This window comes from Apiospora aurea (genome assembly GCF_038362705.1).
Source record: "Apiospora aurea strain CBS 24483 chromosome Unknown utg000010l_segment0_segment0, whole genome shotgun sequence".
Classification (NCBI taxonomy): domain Eukaryota; kingdom Fungi; phylum Ascomycota; class Sordariomycetes; order Amphisphaeriales; family Apiosporaceae; genus Apiospora; species Apiospora aurea.
The window spans coordinates 1,011,193-1,027,614 of record NW_027117397.1 but is presented as its reverse complement, the minus strand read 5'-3'; the positions used below and the strand labels follow the sequence as shown (position 1 = coordinate 1,027,614).

At 54.1% G+C, this 16,422-nt stretch overlaps 5 protein-coding genes across 5 annotated transcripts; 2 read left to right on the top strand and 3 right to left on the bottom strand.

The window, feature by feature from the left end:
* Positions 1 to 647: 647 nt before the first annotated feature.
* PG986_014342 (uncharacterized protein) lies at positions 648 to 1,046 on the bottom strand (the record flags this gene model as incomplete). The annotated part of the gene is made up of 1 exon (XM_066850564.1): positions 648 to 1,046. One exon carries the CDS (start codon positions 1,044 to 1,046, stop codon positions 648 to 650), a length of 399 nt encoding a protein of 132 aa, XP_066692802.1.
* Positions 1,047 to 1,742: 696 nt separating this feature from the next.
* On the top strand, positions 1,743 to 2,677 carry PG986_014341 (C2H2 finger domain-containing protein; the record flags this gene model as incomplete). The annotated part of the gene is made up of 2 exons (XM_066850563.1): positions 1,743 to 2,462; positions 2,522 to 2,677. 2 exons carry the CDS (start codon positions 1,743 to 1,745, stop codon positions 2,675 to 2,677), a joined length of 876 nt encoding a protein of 291 aa, XP_066692801.1.
* A 1,351-nt stretch (positions 2,678 to 4,028) lies between these two features.
* Positions 4,029 to 4,610, top strand: PG986_014340 (uncharacterized protein; the record flags this gene model as incomplete). Its single annotated transcript, XM_066850562.1, has 2 exons — positions 4,029 to 4,235; positions 4,287 to 4,610. 2 exons carry the CDS (start codon positions 4,029 to 4,031, stop codon positions 4,608 to 4,610), a joined length of 531 nt encoding a protein of 176 aa, XP_066692800.1.
* An 8,294-nt stretch (positions 4,611 to 12,904) lies between these two features.
* On the bottom strand, positions 12,905 to 14,097 carry PG986_014339 (uncharacterized protein; the record flags this gene model as incomplete). Its single annotated transcript, XM_066850561.1, has 5 exons — positions 12,905 to 12,929; positions 13,134 to 13,507; positions 13,564 to 13,717; positions 13,792 to 13,973; positions 14,071 to 14,097. 5 exons carry the CDS (start codon positions 14,095 to 14,097, stop codon positions 12,905 to 12,907), a joined length of 762 nt encoding a protein of 253 aa, XP_066692799.1.
* A 1,314-nt stretch (positions 14,098 to 15,411) lies between these two features.
* On the bottom strand, positions 15,412 to 15,951 carry PG986_014338 (uncharacterized protein; the record flags this gene model as incomplete). Its single annotated transcript, XM_066850560.1, has 2 exons — positions 15,412 to 15,643; positions 15,821 to 15,951. The coding sequence occupies 2 exons, from the start codon at positions 15,949 to 15,951 to the stop codon at positions 15,412 to 15,414; spliced, it is 363 nt and encodes a 120-aa protein (XP_066692798.1).
* Between the last annotated feature and the right edge of the window lie 471 nt (positions 15,952 to 16,422).

Below are 16,422 nucleotides of genomic sequence, written 5' to 3'. Positions count from 1 at the left end.
AGACGCGGTGCCTTGCTTAATATCTATGCATTTGCTACCCCGCACTTATAAGTCTACCCTATACAGCCACTTCTGCTGCTTTCGGTAACGTGCCATTGATGTCAAGTTGATGTCCAATTGATGTCGAAGTGACGGATGGCCAGGGGACATACATTGGAGTCTATTTCATGACATAAAGTAGATTTGTATTATCAAACCTTAGCCTCCCTGAAATTGACCTATTTTGTTTGTGGGATGAAAAGACGCAATAGTATAAAGGCTTAGGTCTCACCACAATGTACATAGTGGTAGACCCCACAGGCGCGGCCACAAATAGAAATGAATCGCCTGGAGGGGCAGGGAGAACGGCCATGATTTTGGCAGTCCTAATCCCCCGCATGTTATGACATCACAAAAGGCAAGTACAGCCATTGCGCTCAAGTATTGCAAATAAGGTGGCTTTTAGATAACATCGAGTCAGAGGCAGCTGCCTTCGAATGATTTACACACCACCTATTTGCAGGTTTCCTATCTCCTTTGGCTTGTGGAAAACGGAGCACCCCACCAAAGAAGTTACCAAAGAAGCTACCAGAGCTACCCCGCCAAAGACACCCCAAAAAGACAATCGTTATCCAGAACAGCCAGCCCAACACCTCCCCACGAGACCTTCACTCGAAAAAAGCTCGCTTCTCGCCCTGTTGCTGCGGAAGAGAAGGTCCTCCGTCCTCGTCATTCTTTTCCTTTACCTTAGACGAGGTGAGTAGGTGGGAGTCGTCAATATCGCCAGAGATCACCTGACTATCGTCGACCATTTCGCGGTTCATATGAGCGAGGAAGCGCTCCTGTTCGGCCAAAAAGGCCTTGAGCTTGATAGTAGCGATGTGGCGCTGGTGGCTGTTGGCCTCGCGTAGGAGGCGGAGCTGGCCGCGCACGCGCTCCTCAAGCATCTCGAGCCGGTACTCGCAGAACTGGTTGTACAGTTCCGGCAATTTCGAGATGGGGCGTACTGTTGTCAGGACGGTGTCGTCCCGTACGACCGGGTTGCGGGGGCGGAACGACGTCACCATACTGATGCGTTCCGCCGTGCCCAAGGCTCGCAGCGCCTGGTGCTCAATGTATCGGCCTTGGAGGACTACAGCACAGCCCTGTTTGTGATGTTAGTATATGCGTCTCTTGAGGCTTTGCCATATGCATGGATCTTGATGTGATTGGATTGAAGGCAAACGGCGCCCTGATGAGGGCTTCCTACGAGAATTGGAAGAATACAAATTCAAAATTCCAACGCTAAAAGAACAAGAGGAACCGACCACTTCGACCTCTCCAGGATCACAACAGCCGCTAATAGGTATTGAATGAAGGGAGCCGATTTCGACCTAGCGCCTCCTAAGCTAACGCTGAGGCGACGGCTGCCAACCAACCCTACAACAGATTCCCAGAGTCCAAACTGCCTCGACCTCCACCTTCTCCAAAGCATCCCTGATTATGCCTACGCAACCCAGACAGAGATGCAGTACGAGCGTCCAGTTTTGAAGTTTGGCAACTGCGCTGCCGAGCGCGCAAAGCGGCTCCAATGGTTTCAGAGGTCGATTATGAGCTGGCACGCACGCCGGCAATGCCCTACGCTGCGTATACTTCACGCCGATTATAAAGCCCAAACGCAGGGCCTCGTCCGGTTCAAGGCAATCAGACTCATCACCCTCGCTCTACACACCCGAAATCGCCATTCAGAAAACAAGTAGATGCGATCCATGGCAATCTACGACATGATCGACAGCTGTTACGAATACGATGCTAGCGAAGAAGAGGTGTGCGTCAGTCCCGAGCCTCGGGCGCCACGGCCACGCCTTCCGCAACATGATGAAGCTCGACACGTTCTCGACGCAACCGAGGAAATTAGCGCGATACTGATGCAAAAGCTCGGGGGCTTTCAAAAAGACTTGCGGTTATACCAGTGGGAGAAGAGCCGTAGCCGTGATGAGCTGCGAAACATGAAGAACGAGATGATGCAGGAGCTGTGCATGGCCAAGGAACAGATGCTGGAAGAGCTCGCGTCCGCAACGATGGCGCGGATGGAGGGAGTCAAGACGTGCCTGCCACGGCCGCCATCGGAACCTCGACCGCGACCGCCATCTCCACGACAGCCAGGGTCTCACGCAGTGCCGGGGAAAGTGACGGAAGAGGTGACGGAGGATGTGATGGAGGATGTAACGGAGGCTGCACCAGAGACGGAGCCGCTGCAGGTGGAGTTGCCGCCAAACGCCAAGTTGGCGTCTCAAATCGCGCCGAGCAGACGCTACATGCACGACAAGCGGGAGAAAGACAAAACACGGAAGTCTGGGGAATCCCTACAGCGAAAGGTGCTGGCGCTTGGAGAGATGTGCAACGTGTTCAGCTTAACAATGTACTGGAATATTGTCCATGCCCGGATGGAAATGGCCATGTACGTTCCCGGCGGTCAGAAAATCCCCGATCTCGACCAGGTGGTAAGTGTATTCGCTCCTTGGGGCATAACCCGCGCTGACTGAGCATACTAGGTTCAGAGCCTGCGCGGCCGCCAAGCTCGCGTGACACAACGGGCTCGAGTCTTCCGCACGTCGAGGCCAGTGCAGAAGTCGTCTTTCAAATCAAGCCATGCCAGAAATACGGGGCAAGGCTCGGCAGGTCTACTGCTGCGATCCCAGAGGCGGCACAGTGCTGAAACAGGCCATCCAAGCCCGCAACCCATGGCAGGTTTGACGGATTGCGCGCCGTCGACGCAGGACAATATTGGTGGATCCTCTGCCGTGCAACGGGGAGCGCAGACCACTCATCCGCCCCGCGATGGAGTTTGCCGAAGGATCGGCGGCAGAATTGTCGATGGGATGCAATGAGCGTCTCGACTCTCCAATGTACGATGCGGTGGCTGGTGACGCCAATGGCTTCGAAGTTGCAGGCGCAGCGATAGGAACTGGCATGGTAGCAATGGCCGGTGCCTCGCAGCCCACAACACTGGAAGCCGGTCGGTGTCAGCCAGGCGGCGGGAGGGAGGGTATAAGCGACATAAGCGACATGAGTGCAGAGTCCCCAAATCCTGAATCCGATACGTCTAGCTTGAGCAATGGGGATACCATCGGCTCGCACCAGGAAATGGAGCGGTTGCATGACCAAGACGGGCACGCTGGGGATTCCTCAAGAGAGATGCCAAATATGCCCCTGACGGCCCTAGCACAGGAAACGGATGCAGGCGGCGCCGCTGCAGAAGGACCTCGAGGCCCTCAGCCTCGATGTGGGAGTCCTTTCGTCGGTGATCCTGCCCGGGCAGCGTCTCTTGCTCGAAACTCCGTCCAAAGGCTGACCGTTGAACCAGGCAAGGGCCAAGGGCCGCACGAGGTCTCCATGGGTGTATGGGGGATACAAAGTCGGGCAAAGACGAGACTGGATTACATCTTAACGTAGAATGCTAGCGTCAGTTTGAGGTTAGGACTGAAACGATTGAATGAACCTAGCTCACACCTTGCATCTAGATCCATCGCAACAACATGATAGGACAACACGGAAAAACAAAGTAATTGGCTTCGAGTCAGTGTAGATATTAAGGACAGCTATCGAGGGATCCTCGGGAATGCCTTTCTTGCCATCTACCGGAAGGATGTCCTTGAATGGGAGTCGGCTGTACGTCGTATACTATTTCCTCACAGCAGAATGACTGTGGAGACTAGTAGTAGGGAGTCACGAGAGCAGAAGGGATGATATAGTGGGCTCGTTAATGGATGGAGCGGGAACTACGCTTCGAGATAAGCGAAGACAGCTGCTGCTCGCGATATCTACCGTATCACCATGTGCCACGTCTTTACCCGAACTGCATAGCGCTGAGACTCGTCCGAAGGTCCTCCAGCATTCCCACCATCTTCCTTGCCAAGGTGTCCCGCTGCAGCTTGCGTCTGTCGTCCTTGTAGTAGTCTGGCATGCGCCTCGCCGCATTCTGCACAGACCCTCTTGGACGGCCTGTCTGTGACAGCTGTACACCGTTTCCCACCATTCTGGAAGGGCACTGCCGTGGTTGAGTCGACATGATCGGCGCCAAGGGCTTTCTAGCCGCCACCCGGCTGTTCCAACGTACAGCTCTCTGCAGCGACGCATCCATCGCGCCGTGGTCGGGGTATCTTGTGGGTGCTGGCCGGGCGCCTGCAGTCGTCGCCGCGGTTGGTGCAGTGTTTGTCGTGGAGCTGGGCTCGGTACGGGCGGGCTGCCGCTCCACCGTCGGTTGGGAACCTGGAGTGCGTGCTGTATGATGAGCGTCAATGGTCAGTCGACTATGTAGTCAATAGACGAGAATCATGCTTACCTTGCGGTCTTCGCGGCGAAGGCAGCTGCCTCGGACCCTTCCGTCTCATGGGAGTGTTGGGAATGACAGTCCCGCCATCCTCGTCGGGGATGACGTCGTAGACAGACAGAGGGTCCACTGCGGCAGCGGGAACTGCTGCAACATACTCGGGGTCGGTTTCGTACTCGGCATCCGCGTCGCTGTCTATGCCAGCAACGGCATTCGCGTCGTCGCTGGCGTCCGCCTGGGCCTCGAAATGGATGGCTTCGACTTGGCCGCTCGGTCGTGCCGCTCGGCCGTGGCTCGGCCTCGCATGGCACGCGGCTGATCGTCGAAACTGCGGCTGTTAGTAACAGAGCTGGATACACTCGATGGAACGGTAAGTGGGACTGGGGACGGACAATCCTGTTGAGGTCCGGCACGCGCTGCCCGCGTGGGACGTGCATCGCCGTCTCCATCCGCTCGTGCGTCGGGTTCCAGTACGCAAGCGCGCTGAAGACGTCGCAGAACCGCCCGAGGTCTTTTGTCTTGTTCTGCAGCGACAAGCCGCTCTTGCGAACCTTGTCTTTCTGCGACTTGGTATGGACCATGACGGAGGCCTAGCTAATAATACGGTTCGGGTAACTTGCTGGACTCTCTTGGAGCATATTCCTGGTGTCCATAGAGCTTCAATAGCGTCCCGCGTAACGGTAGATATACTGTAGTCACGCTTGGCTTACGGGTGTCAAATGGAGATGTCATGATGAGCTCGAGTTGGGCGAACGTCGCCAATGCAGCTGCTGATCCGGTTCCGAGCCCATGTTGGCGAGAGGGATCCCGGGCCAGCTTCTCTTCGACGCGTCTCGAGGAGAAGTTCTTGCGCAGTTCAGGAGGATTGGGCAGTTGGTTCTCAAATGACACGGGCTCGCGAACCGGCTCTACGCTAAGAACGGTGGGTTCTAGACCTGGCCCGCTGCCTGCGCTAGTGCGCTAGTGCGCCATTGCTACTCTTCCGGCTCTGCACTCCCACAGTAGGGCCAACATGTCTGCAGGCAACTATGAAGCCAGGACCGGAAACAGCGCGCGAGGATCTTCGAGCTCTCGACGGATGCGGCGATAGAGAATACGCTGCTGAATGATTCAGGCTCCGAGGCGACCGACCTCTATCGGAACGGTACAAGCGGAGCGGTGGAAACATCAGACTCTGTCCTGCGCACCAGAACATGAGCTGCATCACAAACTGTCCGTCCGGCGTCCATTCCTGTCTCTGAGTGCCACTTGAGGACCGTTCCGATTCTGCATCACCATCAGGCCAACAAAACTCAGGAGCGAAAATAGCCCGTGAGACTCTTCGAGCTTAAGCAGCAAAAGACAGTACTGTACTGTATGTTACTGGATGATTCCGGCTTCATTCGGAATCGGCGTACCACGTCGATAAGGGTACAATTGGATACTACCGGCGGCGCCATCAGCAGCATGGCATCCTGAGGTCGACATCTGCCCTACCGCCGCTTAACAACGCAGAGCTGGAGAGATAACTTTGAACCGACTACTAAAAAGCATTTACTAATCGAGAGTCTAGCTTCGCAAGATGAACTACAGATAAGTCACACCGTCAGTACTGCACCGGTCTCTTTTGACGACTGTACCTTGACGTACGAACCCAATAGGACCGGAAGTCGCTTCAGGTAGCATGGCCAGAAACAGGTGCAGATAGCTGAGCTATGATACTGGTAGGTACGAGCCAGGAGAGCTGCATTGAGGCTTTCGGGTACAAGGAGCGCAGGCTACTATTTTGAGTACCTGGGAGAACAACCAGATGCGTTTCTGCTACCTCTCGTGAACGGACCGAACTAGCCCAAACCGCAGAGTCATAGAAGCACTTCGGCAACTACGAGGGGCCCATACGGGACTATAACCACGCCGGATGGAATTGGACGCAACATGATTAGACCGGCTACCAAGAAGCACTTCCTAATCGAGAAATCAGTAGCTTCGCAAGATGATCAACCCATAAATGGCAGGTTGGATACTGTACTGTATCGCGCTGGTCACTTCTGGTTACTGGACCTCGAGGTACGAAGCCTGGAATATCAAAGTAGCTTTCGGTAGCATCATCAGGAAATGACGCAAAACGAGTTTGTTTTAGCCAGAGGTACGGGAAAGTACGAAGCAGAACAGCAGCACGGGGGATTCGGCGTACAGTGACCCGTGCTACTCCGGAACTACATACGGGTACGGCTATATGCATTTCGGCTGCCCTCGAACGCTGGGTATGTCGTAAGGACTGAACTAGCCCAAGCAAGAGGAAAAGACCTTTGCCAAATCCATGCGACTGTCGGCTCCCGTTCAGCTTTTCTGGCCAAACGGATACGAATTCAACCTTGGGCCAGCGGATGGGGATTCAACCTCAGGCTCTGCGCGACATGCTAGGTCGCTTCTAGCTGCCACGGTAAACATAGACTTCCAGGAGGCCCCGCTATTCATGGCATGGCAGGTAGAGACGACCCCGACGCTGAGATGGTGCGAAGCAGTGAGTAGCACAAGTCAGGCACGGTACAGTCATCTTGAAGCGGCTTGCGTTTTTGCTCGTGGTGGCTCGGTCGCTACAGAGACTACAGAGACTACAGGCTACAGAGACAGCTATCTTCTCTCAAGTCTGACCCCGCCAAGGTCATTAGACTCGGATAGACCGTTCCGGACGACTTCGAGTGTGACTGCCCTCTGACAGTGGCAGTCAATCAACTTGATTATGGTAAACACGAAAGCAGGAAAAAAGGTCGACATGTCATCCAGGCGCATCATTAGCAAAATCCAATGTCTATTGGGTGACATGACAATCAAAAGCGGTCCGCGCACTGGCACGATGCCCGAAGCAGCTACGACCTAAACAGCTCGACTGCTGGCGGGCACAGGCCGAACACCCATTGGCCCGTCGGGTGGGGCTAGCACCAGCTGACCTCGACTTAGCGCCATGCTCCGCCCATTTTGTTGGACCTTTCCTGCTGTTATAAAGACCACTTGCCCCCCTTGCATCCCTTTCTTTGGCGACCCAATCTGTCGGGACACATTCCTCCCTTTGGAATGCCCGAGCAACCGACAATCACCGAAATTCGAGCAGTAACAACATGCATCACCGAAACGAGATGCAGCGGCATGGTCAATCCACTCCATCCGATGGCTGAAAGTTGTGACACGGGTCATGGAGCGAGGTCATATCGAAAGGACTACATTATCGAAACGATTTCAGTGTGACGAAGTGGTGGCCCATGGTGGACACGTCTGTCGCAACTCTTCCAACCTGCTTTCACAGGCCTGCGCGCTCCCAGTCCTCATCCTGGTACGGAACCTCGCGCCGATTGCCAGCGCTAGCAAGGCGGACGGACGAGGGTTGCTGTTGCGAGCTGCTGGCCAAGGGTGAGCGGCGATCCAGCTCCTGCTCGGTCCGAATGAAGGCGTGTTTGAGGGGGTTGGGTTGCCCCTCTTCCTACCGAATGTGGTGCGATTTCCAATGGTGTGTCAGCGCTTGTGCTGCGCTAGCAGAGATTGCGCTTATTTGGGGAAGATTTTGGGAAGTTGGTTCGCAAAATCAAGGACAAGATGTACAACAATCAGTAGGTCGCTGGTGATGTTGGGCCTTCATAGCGGGCTCATATCCGGTCTTGCCCAGGGCGCTTTACCAGGGTGCTTTACCAATACGGCAGATGTGCTTTAGGAGTGCTGACGAGACGCGGTGCGTCGGGACTTTTCGTGACGTAGGCGCGTTGCAGAAGTTCAATTGTATATTTTGCCCACTTACCTGTGTCTTTGCCCGTGATTCGGCACCTCTGAGAGATCGAGAGATGTAGTCATCTTGTTCTGCATTCGCTTGTACTTGTGTTCCAAGGGCTAGGCCTTGCTTAGGTGTCCCTTGGACGCTGGATCCGCCTTGCATGCGTCACCAGGGCGTGCCAGTCACATACCTGAACTAGGAGCGGGGAAGCCCTCCGCATCCTTGGCGTTCATTGGAACATTCGAATGCGCATGAACGTCTCCACATTGTAGCTCCCACATTGGGTGTAGGATCCGATCAGGTGAGCAAAATCCGATGCGGCAGGTCGGCAGCTGGCGATTGGCGATAGTATCCAGGCAAGATGCTGTGCAGCAGGTGTTGGCCAGTACAATGCCACCTTGTTGCGCCTCAAGAGGTAGTTGGTGAAGGCAAAGATGCTAAACGAGCTAGGACGGGACAGAGCATGGCCACTGCACCATTTTCGTGTGGTGCTCACCTTGTCTCGCGCGGGCGTAAACTCGTCTACGTTGAAGATTTTATGCGGAGAACTCAGCTTGGAGATTCGGTATGACGCCTGGTTTGGCATGACATGGCACTGCTATTGGTAGGCGGCTCAGGTAGAACTGCGCTTAACGTCTTATAGCTCGTTTTTTGACACAGATGTTCCCCGTCAGCCAACAGTCATCATGCAGCATCGTTACAGAAAATGGCATGACTGGAATGAGTGCAAGCATGCTCGGCATGCCGAACCGGTAGGGAAACACGTCCTGGGAGCATGGGTCGTTCGGCTTGTGGGACAGCCGCAGAGGTGGTATGTAGTTTAGCAGTTGCTCTGTGTCTTGCATCTGGCTACAGCACGCTCAGGCTCTTTGTTGGCCCAGTTCGTTTCCTATCTTGATTGCATCTTGCGAACGGGGTATCTGCGTCCCTTGCCTGGTCCGAGTGCCCCGAGATTGGCTGCGCTGGGAGAAAGCCTGCAGTTATTAGGCCGCATCGGTAGGCAAGCGCTGGGTAGGCCATAGCAACCTGCGGCATTCCGGTTGTTTCCTTTGCGGGACTCGTGCCGAGTCTTATTCTCTCCCGACCGTAGGTAACCAACCAACAGCAGAGGCGCATGGTTCATTGCGCCAAGCGTAAGCTGGAATGCTGCCACGCCGAGCCTAGCCGGATAGTGGCATTCTGCTGAACGCGAAATTGCGGTCCGTGTAGTCGGAACCCAATCAGCCGCCATCACGGTCATGTCTGCATCCGGGGACGGTCAATCGTCGCTGCTGCGGGGTATGGCACTGCACGGGAAGAGAAAACCAACGAAGAGACTTCGAGCGTCACCGCCCCGTACTCGATTGTTCATCGTCCGGGCTGTCATTGTTGTTATTTCGTCACAATGTTGGAGGCAAGAGAATGGAAGTCGCATTAGAGTTACCTGGACTCCTCGGGCCGGCTTCTGCTCTGACCGACCCATTTGGGTGTGGAGCGACTGGTCTTACTGCAGGGCTCTCGTATGGGTCGCGACAAGTCTCACTAGCGAGCAATGGCCGGGGTAAATGGAGCACACAGAAGCCCCATCGTACTTATAGCCACTAGTCAATCAATGCAGGCGCTCGGATACTCTAGGAAACAAATCGCAAGAAGTCGGCCATGGTGCATTCGTTAGGAGTTATGCGACGTCTTCGTCGGGCGCTGCCAGTAGGCCAAAGCCGGCCGCCGCTTGGTATTGGGAGCAATTGCGTGGGTGGGCCAAATGCTAAATTGGAACTCTTCCGTGGCTCGCAGAGTCTCCTGCGTTGGTCCTGTTGCATGGATAGCCGGACCATGGTAGTCGCTGGCCTTGCGCCCTCAGATCGAATCCTCCGCGTAGTATTATAGGCAATCCCCACTGCCTGTGTCTTGGAGGTCCAAACGCCGATAGGGTGCTTCCTGGCCATGCATGACCAGGTACGTTTCCTATGTGACGGTCGTTCCGTTGTGGCCTCCGTTGTGGCCTCGAAATGGCGGCGGTCGCGCCTCGAGGTTGTAGGGATTGCGACCGGATACTGTTGGGGAATTCGAGTCACGAAGTCGGCGTTGAGCGCATCGTGCGACGGCGGGCATATTCGTTGGCTGGCAATGTGACGGTGGAGCAGTCTAATGATGGAATACGAGTGAGGGGGTATCAGACAATGAGCGTAAAGTAGGTAAGCGTAGTGGCAGCAAGAGGAGATGGGAAGCGAAGGAGGGGAAAAGAGAGAGGCGGAACGAGGGGAACTGGAAGGAGAGTGAGAGGGAGAGAACGAGAGGGAGAGAACGAGAGGGAGCAAGAGAGGGAGCAAGAGAGGGAACAAGAGAGGGGACGAGAGAGGGCGGGAGGGCGAGGGGACGAGGGAACGAGAGAGACGAAGGAACGAGAGAGGGCGAAGGAATGGGCGAGAGGGGGGCGAGCGGAGCGAGAAAGGGAGCGAGAGGGAAGCAAGGGAGAAAGAGGAAAAAGAGAGAGAGGGACAAACATGGCCCAGGAGGCGAAGAGGGGTTGGTTTCTAAATTCACCTTTAATGACTGTTCTATGAAACGTCAGCAGGATCGTAGATTTCACTCATTGTCGATACCGATCAGTCCACCAACACAACTGGTTTTCCATCGAGCCTGCCTCCAACAACGCCGTCGAAGCTTTTGTTGCAATGTGGAACACATGGTTCCGATGTTATTTGGCGATAAACTCTTGTCGCCTCCTTCATGGCTGTGTATGCTGCTGACTCATTGATAGAGATTGTATCACGTACAATGTCATAGAGGTATACATTTCCTCAATCTGAGGTTAGGAACGATTAGATACCAGCAGCGAATCAATTTCCGATCGCAACTGCTATCCTTATGTACTTCTAAATGGTTGTGGGTCTACAAGACCGGCCTCTCGATCTGCAGGGTGGTGACGCCTCACTGATCGGATCGTCCCGAACTCATCGTGCTCTTAAGTCTTTACGTCACCCAATCTATTGGCACGCGATTGAGGATTACTGTTTGGCTAGCGGCAGGAACGGCTGCTGTAATAACTTCTATTTATCATTCGAACCTTTCGGAGAATATATTGACCACAATGCTCTGGCTGATAAGTACTTCGCAAAACAGGCGGGGCATAGTAGCTCTTGGTGGAGGTAGCATTCACTCACCCAAAAGGGCACCTTTGGCCAGTTGCACTCACTGACGGCGACAGGAGTACTGTTTTCAAGATCACTTTCCACGACAGATATCATTGAATCACACTCTTGCCTAGGCGCCGATCATGAGAAGCAATCGGATGATGTACAAACGCACCATGTATTGACGCCAAAAAGGATGACTTGCCGGTTTCTCGTACCGAGGCAATGAAACACTCTAACATACCTAGTAGGAGCCTGACCGGAAGTACCTCGTTGCAATCAATCATCACGTTGCATATAGACTAGCTCCCGTCCATCTGGAGAGCGCAACTTGCAGCGAAACGGAGAAGCAAGGCTACGCACAAACTAGTACCCAGTATCTGCAGTGGGGGAACTATTGTGAACTCTTAGTGCAGAGCTTTGAACCCTTATTTGCTACTGCACTATGACTAGAGGCTGGCAGATCTTATGCTAGCGTTATCAGGTCGCTATCGTCATAGGCAACTTGTTCAGATAACGCTGTGCGAATCTCGCTCAGTTCGTCACTAGCAAGATCTAAGATTCGAAAACTGGTCACGTAGTCTCGGCGTCATTCACTTGCTCGTGCAGTTGACAGCGGATCCAAGCCACTGCGAATCAATACCGGAAGCTGTTAGCAGAGAGAGCCTCTGAAAGCTGACTTCAAGAGACCATTTATTTCGAACACTGAATCCTCCCATAGCATCTTGTACGCGGGGCAATTGCTAGCCAAAGGAGTTAACCGTCTCAAGCTAGCCAGGTTGTGTGCAGCCATTAGCAGCACTAGAATCGGTTCCCGTTACGCCGATTGCTAAACACTGCTGATCATTCCGCAAACCCCATCACCTTAAGACAAAAGCGTAGCACTAATATGGGCGTCCTAGAAGAATTAAATTCACTATGATCATAATTATTTCTGGGTATATATTGGTGGCGTTGATCATAGTCTCTCTTTGCCTTGCGATTGTGTTCTCGCACACGATGATTGACCGTCACTGGAGGTAGGCATGGCCGTAACGGCTGCTGATTGGGGGTCCGATTACATGGACCGCAATTTCGCGACCAGCGTCAGGATGCCACTATTGTTCTGGCTATGCTTGGCGTGGCAGCAGCAGCATTCCAGCTTACCCTTGGCGCAATGGACCATGGCGCCTCTGCTGTTGGTTGGTTGGTTACCTATGGTCGGGAGATGACGTAGATCATGCTATGGGTATAACGTGTGCCAAAGCCTGGCGTCTTCTTCTGTACCTAGGCTCTACATGCTACTGCTGAGTGGTGGTCTGTCCGGTTTGAAAATAAATACTCTGACAAATTAGGTCATCTCCGTTGGCTATGGGCTAGAAGACCTGTTGGCCGCGATTTGGGCGATCCGGTATCAGAACGACAGCGATGAATGATCTGAAAATCTGGGACCTAGTTAATCCCTGGTCTCCGGTAACGAGCTGAGATATGCTATTTGGAGCATAGTCATGACACTTTGGGCTAGTTCATCAAGATACCCGGTTCCCATGCCTCAGATATCGATCGTAGTTTTTGAGCCTCTGCTGCGGCAACTACATTCTGAAATATATAATGCAACATATGTGCAATTGGTCTCGTGGCTCGAATCGAGCTCATCCAGCTGCTAATCGTTGTTGATACCCTTATCAGTACAGTCCAGTGTCAAGCTGACAGAACCATAAGCATGGAATCTGACACTGCCAAAATGAGAATGGAGCTTCATAGATATTCAAAGGTCACTTACGGCCACTGAGGGTCTTCATCGCTGCAGGCCCACAGCAGTAGCCACGAAGCCAAGCCAGTTCTCAAGCATTACGACCGGCGAACAATTGTGAACAGTATTATAGGAATTTCAAGAGAATTTGGCAAATTGGTGATGCGCCATCGAAGCAACCCTTGCACCGTATGCTTGCAATCCATAGGTCTGTATTTGTTCAAGATAAATGAATGGATTGAGTGAGAAACGTACTTCTTGCCACCGGCCTTCTTATTGTCCTGCACAGTAATGGCACCAACAACACTACCCAAAACAAGACCGTCGAGGACCTTGTTCAGACCCAGTCCGCCGAGCACAACATTCACCGACCCATCGAGACCACGGGCGTTCAGCAGCTTGCCGAACAGTCCCAAGACACCAGAGAGCAACAAACCTACAGCCGCGATGATCTGGAAGCAATGTTGCGCTAGGCCCGAAAGCGAGTTGAGCTCCTTCTTGGCGTACTGTATATCCTCGAGCTTGCGCTTAGCGATCTCGAGGGCTTTGGTGACGGTGCCCATGAATTTCTCCAGGAGGCCCGCGAGGTCGCATATCTCGGCGTTGACCTGGTGGGCGGCGACCCGGACCTAGGTATTGCGGCCTCGGGGGTCTCGGGGGTCTCGTCCTGGGTGCGGTCGTCGACGGTGCCCTCGGGCGCCAGATCGGCCTGATGCAGGACGGCATTGTCCTCGCCGAGCAGCACGCCCTTCTCGTCGATGGCCTTGATCTCCTTGCCGAATGAGTCCTGGCTCTCGGCCAGCTTGCCGGGGATGTTGCCATTCTGGTCCTTGACTTGGCTATCGTTGGACACAGTGGAGGGCCTTCGAATATGTCGACGGCCTTGACCGTGATGAAGGGCGAACTTAGGGACCTCGATGGGGCCTTCTCGCCAAGCTCTTCGGCTTGGTCTTCAGCACCCTCGACAGTCTCGTCGGCATCACCCGCGGTCTCGTCGCCGCCGGCTCCAGTAGCACCCTCGGCAATGCCACCTGCGGTATCGATGGTACCCTGGACGGTGCTAGCAACCTTGCCTCTGGCGTCCTTGGTGCCTGGCTGCACACCCGCGTTATTCGGTCAAGCATGCCAGTGATATTGCTTTATAATCTAACCTGGTCGTTACTGTACCGGGCCGAGTACTCGTTCAACCAACTTCATTTTCGGGTGCAGGGCTGCCCATCATGGTAAAAGGGGCACCTAGTCACCGCCTGAACGGTCCGTGTTAGCATGGCTTTCCATAAGGCTAGTCACTGTGGCCAGTCTTCACCGAGTGACTCGTCACTTGCCTTCTCCTGATTAGTTTGCCTATTGAAACAAGGTAGCTATTGGTGCAGGAGTGTTCAACCCTCAACATTTTAGATGTCCATATGCAGGTGAATATTTAAGGCAAGGATGTTCCCGAGGTTGTCCCACTTCAAGAGTATCTTCTTAGAGTGCACTATTGATTTCAAGAAGGGAATCTACGTATAGCCACTCTTCGATTCTAAACAAAGCCAATCAAGTCAAGACCCTGCGGCACGATGGCGAATCAGCTTTGGACGTGTTGCAACGTAAGTCGGCCTCAGGCAGAAGGAAAGGAAACACTGAAAAACGGCGTAGTGTAACGAAAAAAACCAACCCATCACCCGTTTGCGAACACGACAATTGCAAGGATCAGAAGAGGAACGGTCATGAACATTATCGGTGCAAAGGCTGTAGCCCACCAGATCATGTGCTTGCGTAAAAGCCTTGATCAAGGCAGTAGGGGAAGCATCTGCCATCATTGAATGATAACAAAAGATAGCCTTCACGCAGGGAGAAGCAGGGATATGCACACATATTAATGAACGCCGGGCGTTCGTTCGTTGTTCGTTGTTCTATTTAACTTGAAGGGAGTGGCTTTGTCGCTCCACCCTGAGTCGCGGGAGCAGGAGGATAACAGTAACGTGGAGAATGTAAGCATAGACAAGCTGCCGCTTGTGATATATTGCGCATCAACATGTACCACGTCTTCACCCGAACGCCATACCGCTAAGACTCGTCCGGAGGTCCTCCAGCAATACCACCATATTCTTGGCCAGTGTGCCCCGCTGCAACTTGTGCTGCTAGTCCTTGTAGTAATCTGGCGCGCGTCTCATCGTATGTTGCGTAGATTCGCCTCGACGGCCCGGGGACGACTTTGCAGCGTCCGCCCCCAGTCTGGGAGGGCATTGTCGTGGTTGAATCGACATGATCGGCGTCAAGGGCCTTTTGGCCGCTACCTGGCTAATCCAGCGTACATCTCTCTGCAGCGACGCATCCATCGCGCCGTGGTCGGGGCATCTTGTGGGTGCTGGTCGGTCTGCATTCGTCGCGGCGGTCGGCGTGGCATTCGTTGTCGGACTGGACCCGGTGCGGGCGGGCTGCCACTCCACTGGCGATCGGCAACCTCGGGCATCTGCAGCATGTTTAGCGCCACGCAACCAGTAAGGGCAATCATGCTTACCTTGCGCCGCTTGCGGTGAAGGCAGCTGCCTCACGCCCACCTGTCTCCTGGGCTGTGGAGAATAACAGTCCCGCCATCCTCATCGGGAATGATGTCGTAGACAGACAGAGGCTCCGCCGCGGCAGCTGGAACTGCTACAATACACTCGGGGTCGCTTTCGTACTCGGCATCCGCGTCAACATCCATGTCGCCATCCGCATTCGCATCGTCGTTGGCGCCCAAATGGGCCTCGAAATTGACGGCTTTGACTTGGCGGCTCGATCTTGTCGCTCAGCCGGGGCTTGGTCTCGCATGAGAGGTGACGGATCGACGAAACTGCTGCTGTCAGATGTGTCGGATAAATTCGATGGAATAGTAGCTGGAAGATATGTAGCGACATACAATGCTGTTCATGTCCGCTTCCCGCTGCCCGCGCGGAACGTGCATCGCCGTTTCTCACCGCTCGTGCGTCGGGTTCCAGTACACGAGCGCGCTGAAGACATCGCAGTACCGCCCGAGGTCTTGTGTCTTGTTCTGCAGCGACAAGCCGCTCTTGCGAATCTTGTCTTTCTGCGCCTTGGTGTGGGCCATGTCGGAGGCCTAGCTGCCTAATTCGGTTCGGGCAACTTGCTGGACACTCCTAGGGTATATTCCTGGAGTGTCCATTGAGCTACAATAGTGTCCCGCGTAACGGTAGATATAGCAAGTGCTGGTTTGCGGGTGCGAAATGTTGATGACATGATGAGCTCGAGTTGGGCGAACGTCGTCAGGGGAGCTGCTGATCCGATTCCGAACCCATGGTTGGTGAGATGAATCTCGGGTCAGCTTCTCTTCGGCGTGTCTTGAAAAGTTCTTGCGCAGTTTAGGAGGATTGGGGCAGTTGGTCCTAAAATGACGCGGGGTCGCGAACCAGCTCTACGCTAATAACGGTGGGTTCTAGACCTGGCCAGCTGGTTGCGCTAGTGCGCTATTGCTACTCTTTCGACGCTACACTCCAACAGTCGGGCCAACAGGTCTGCAGGCAACTATGAAGCCAGGACCGGAAACAGCACGCGAGGATCT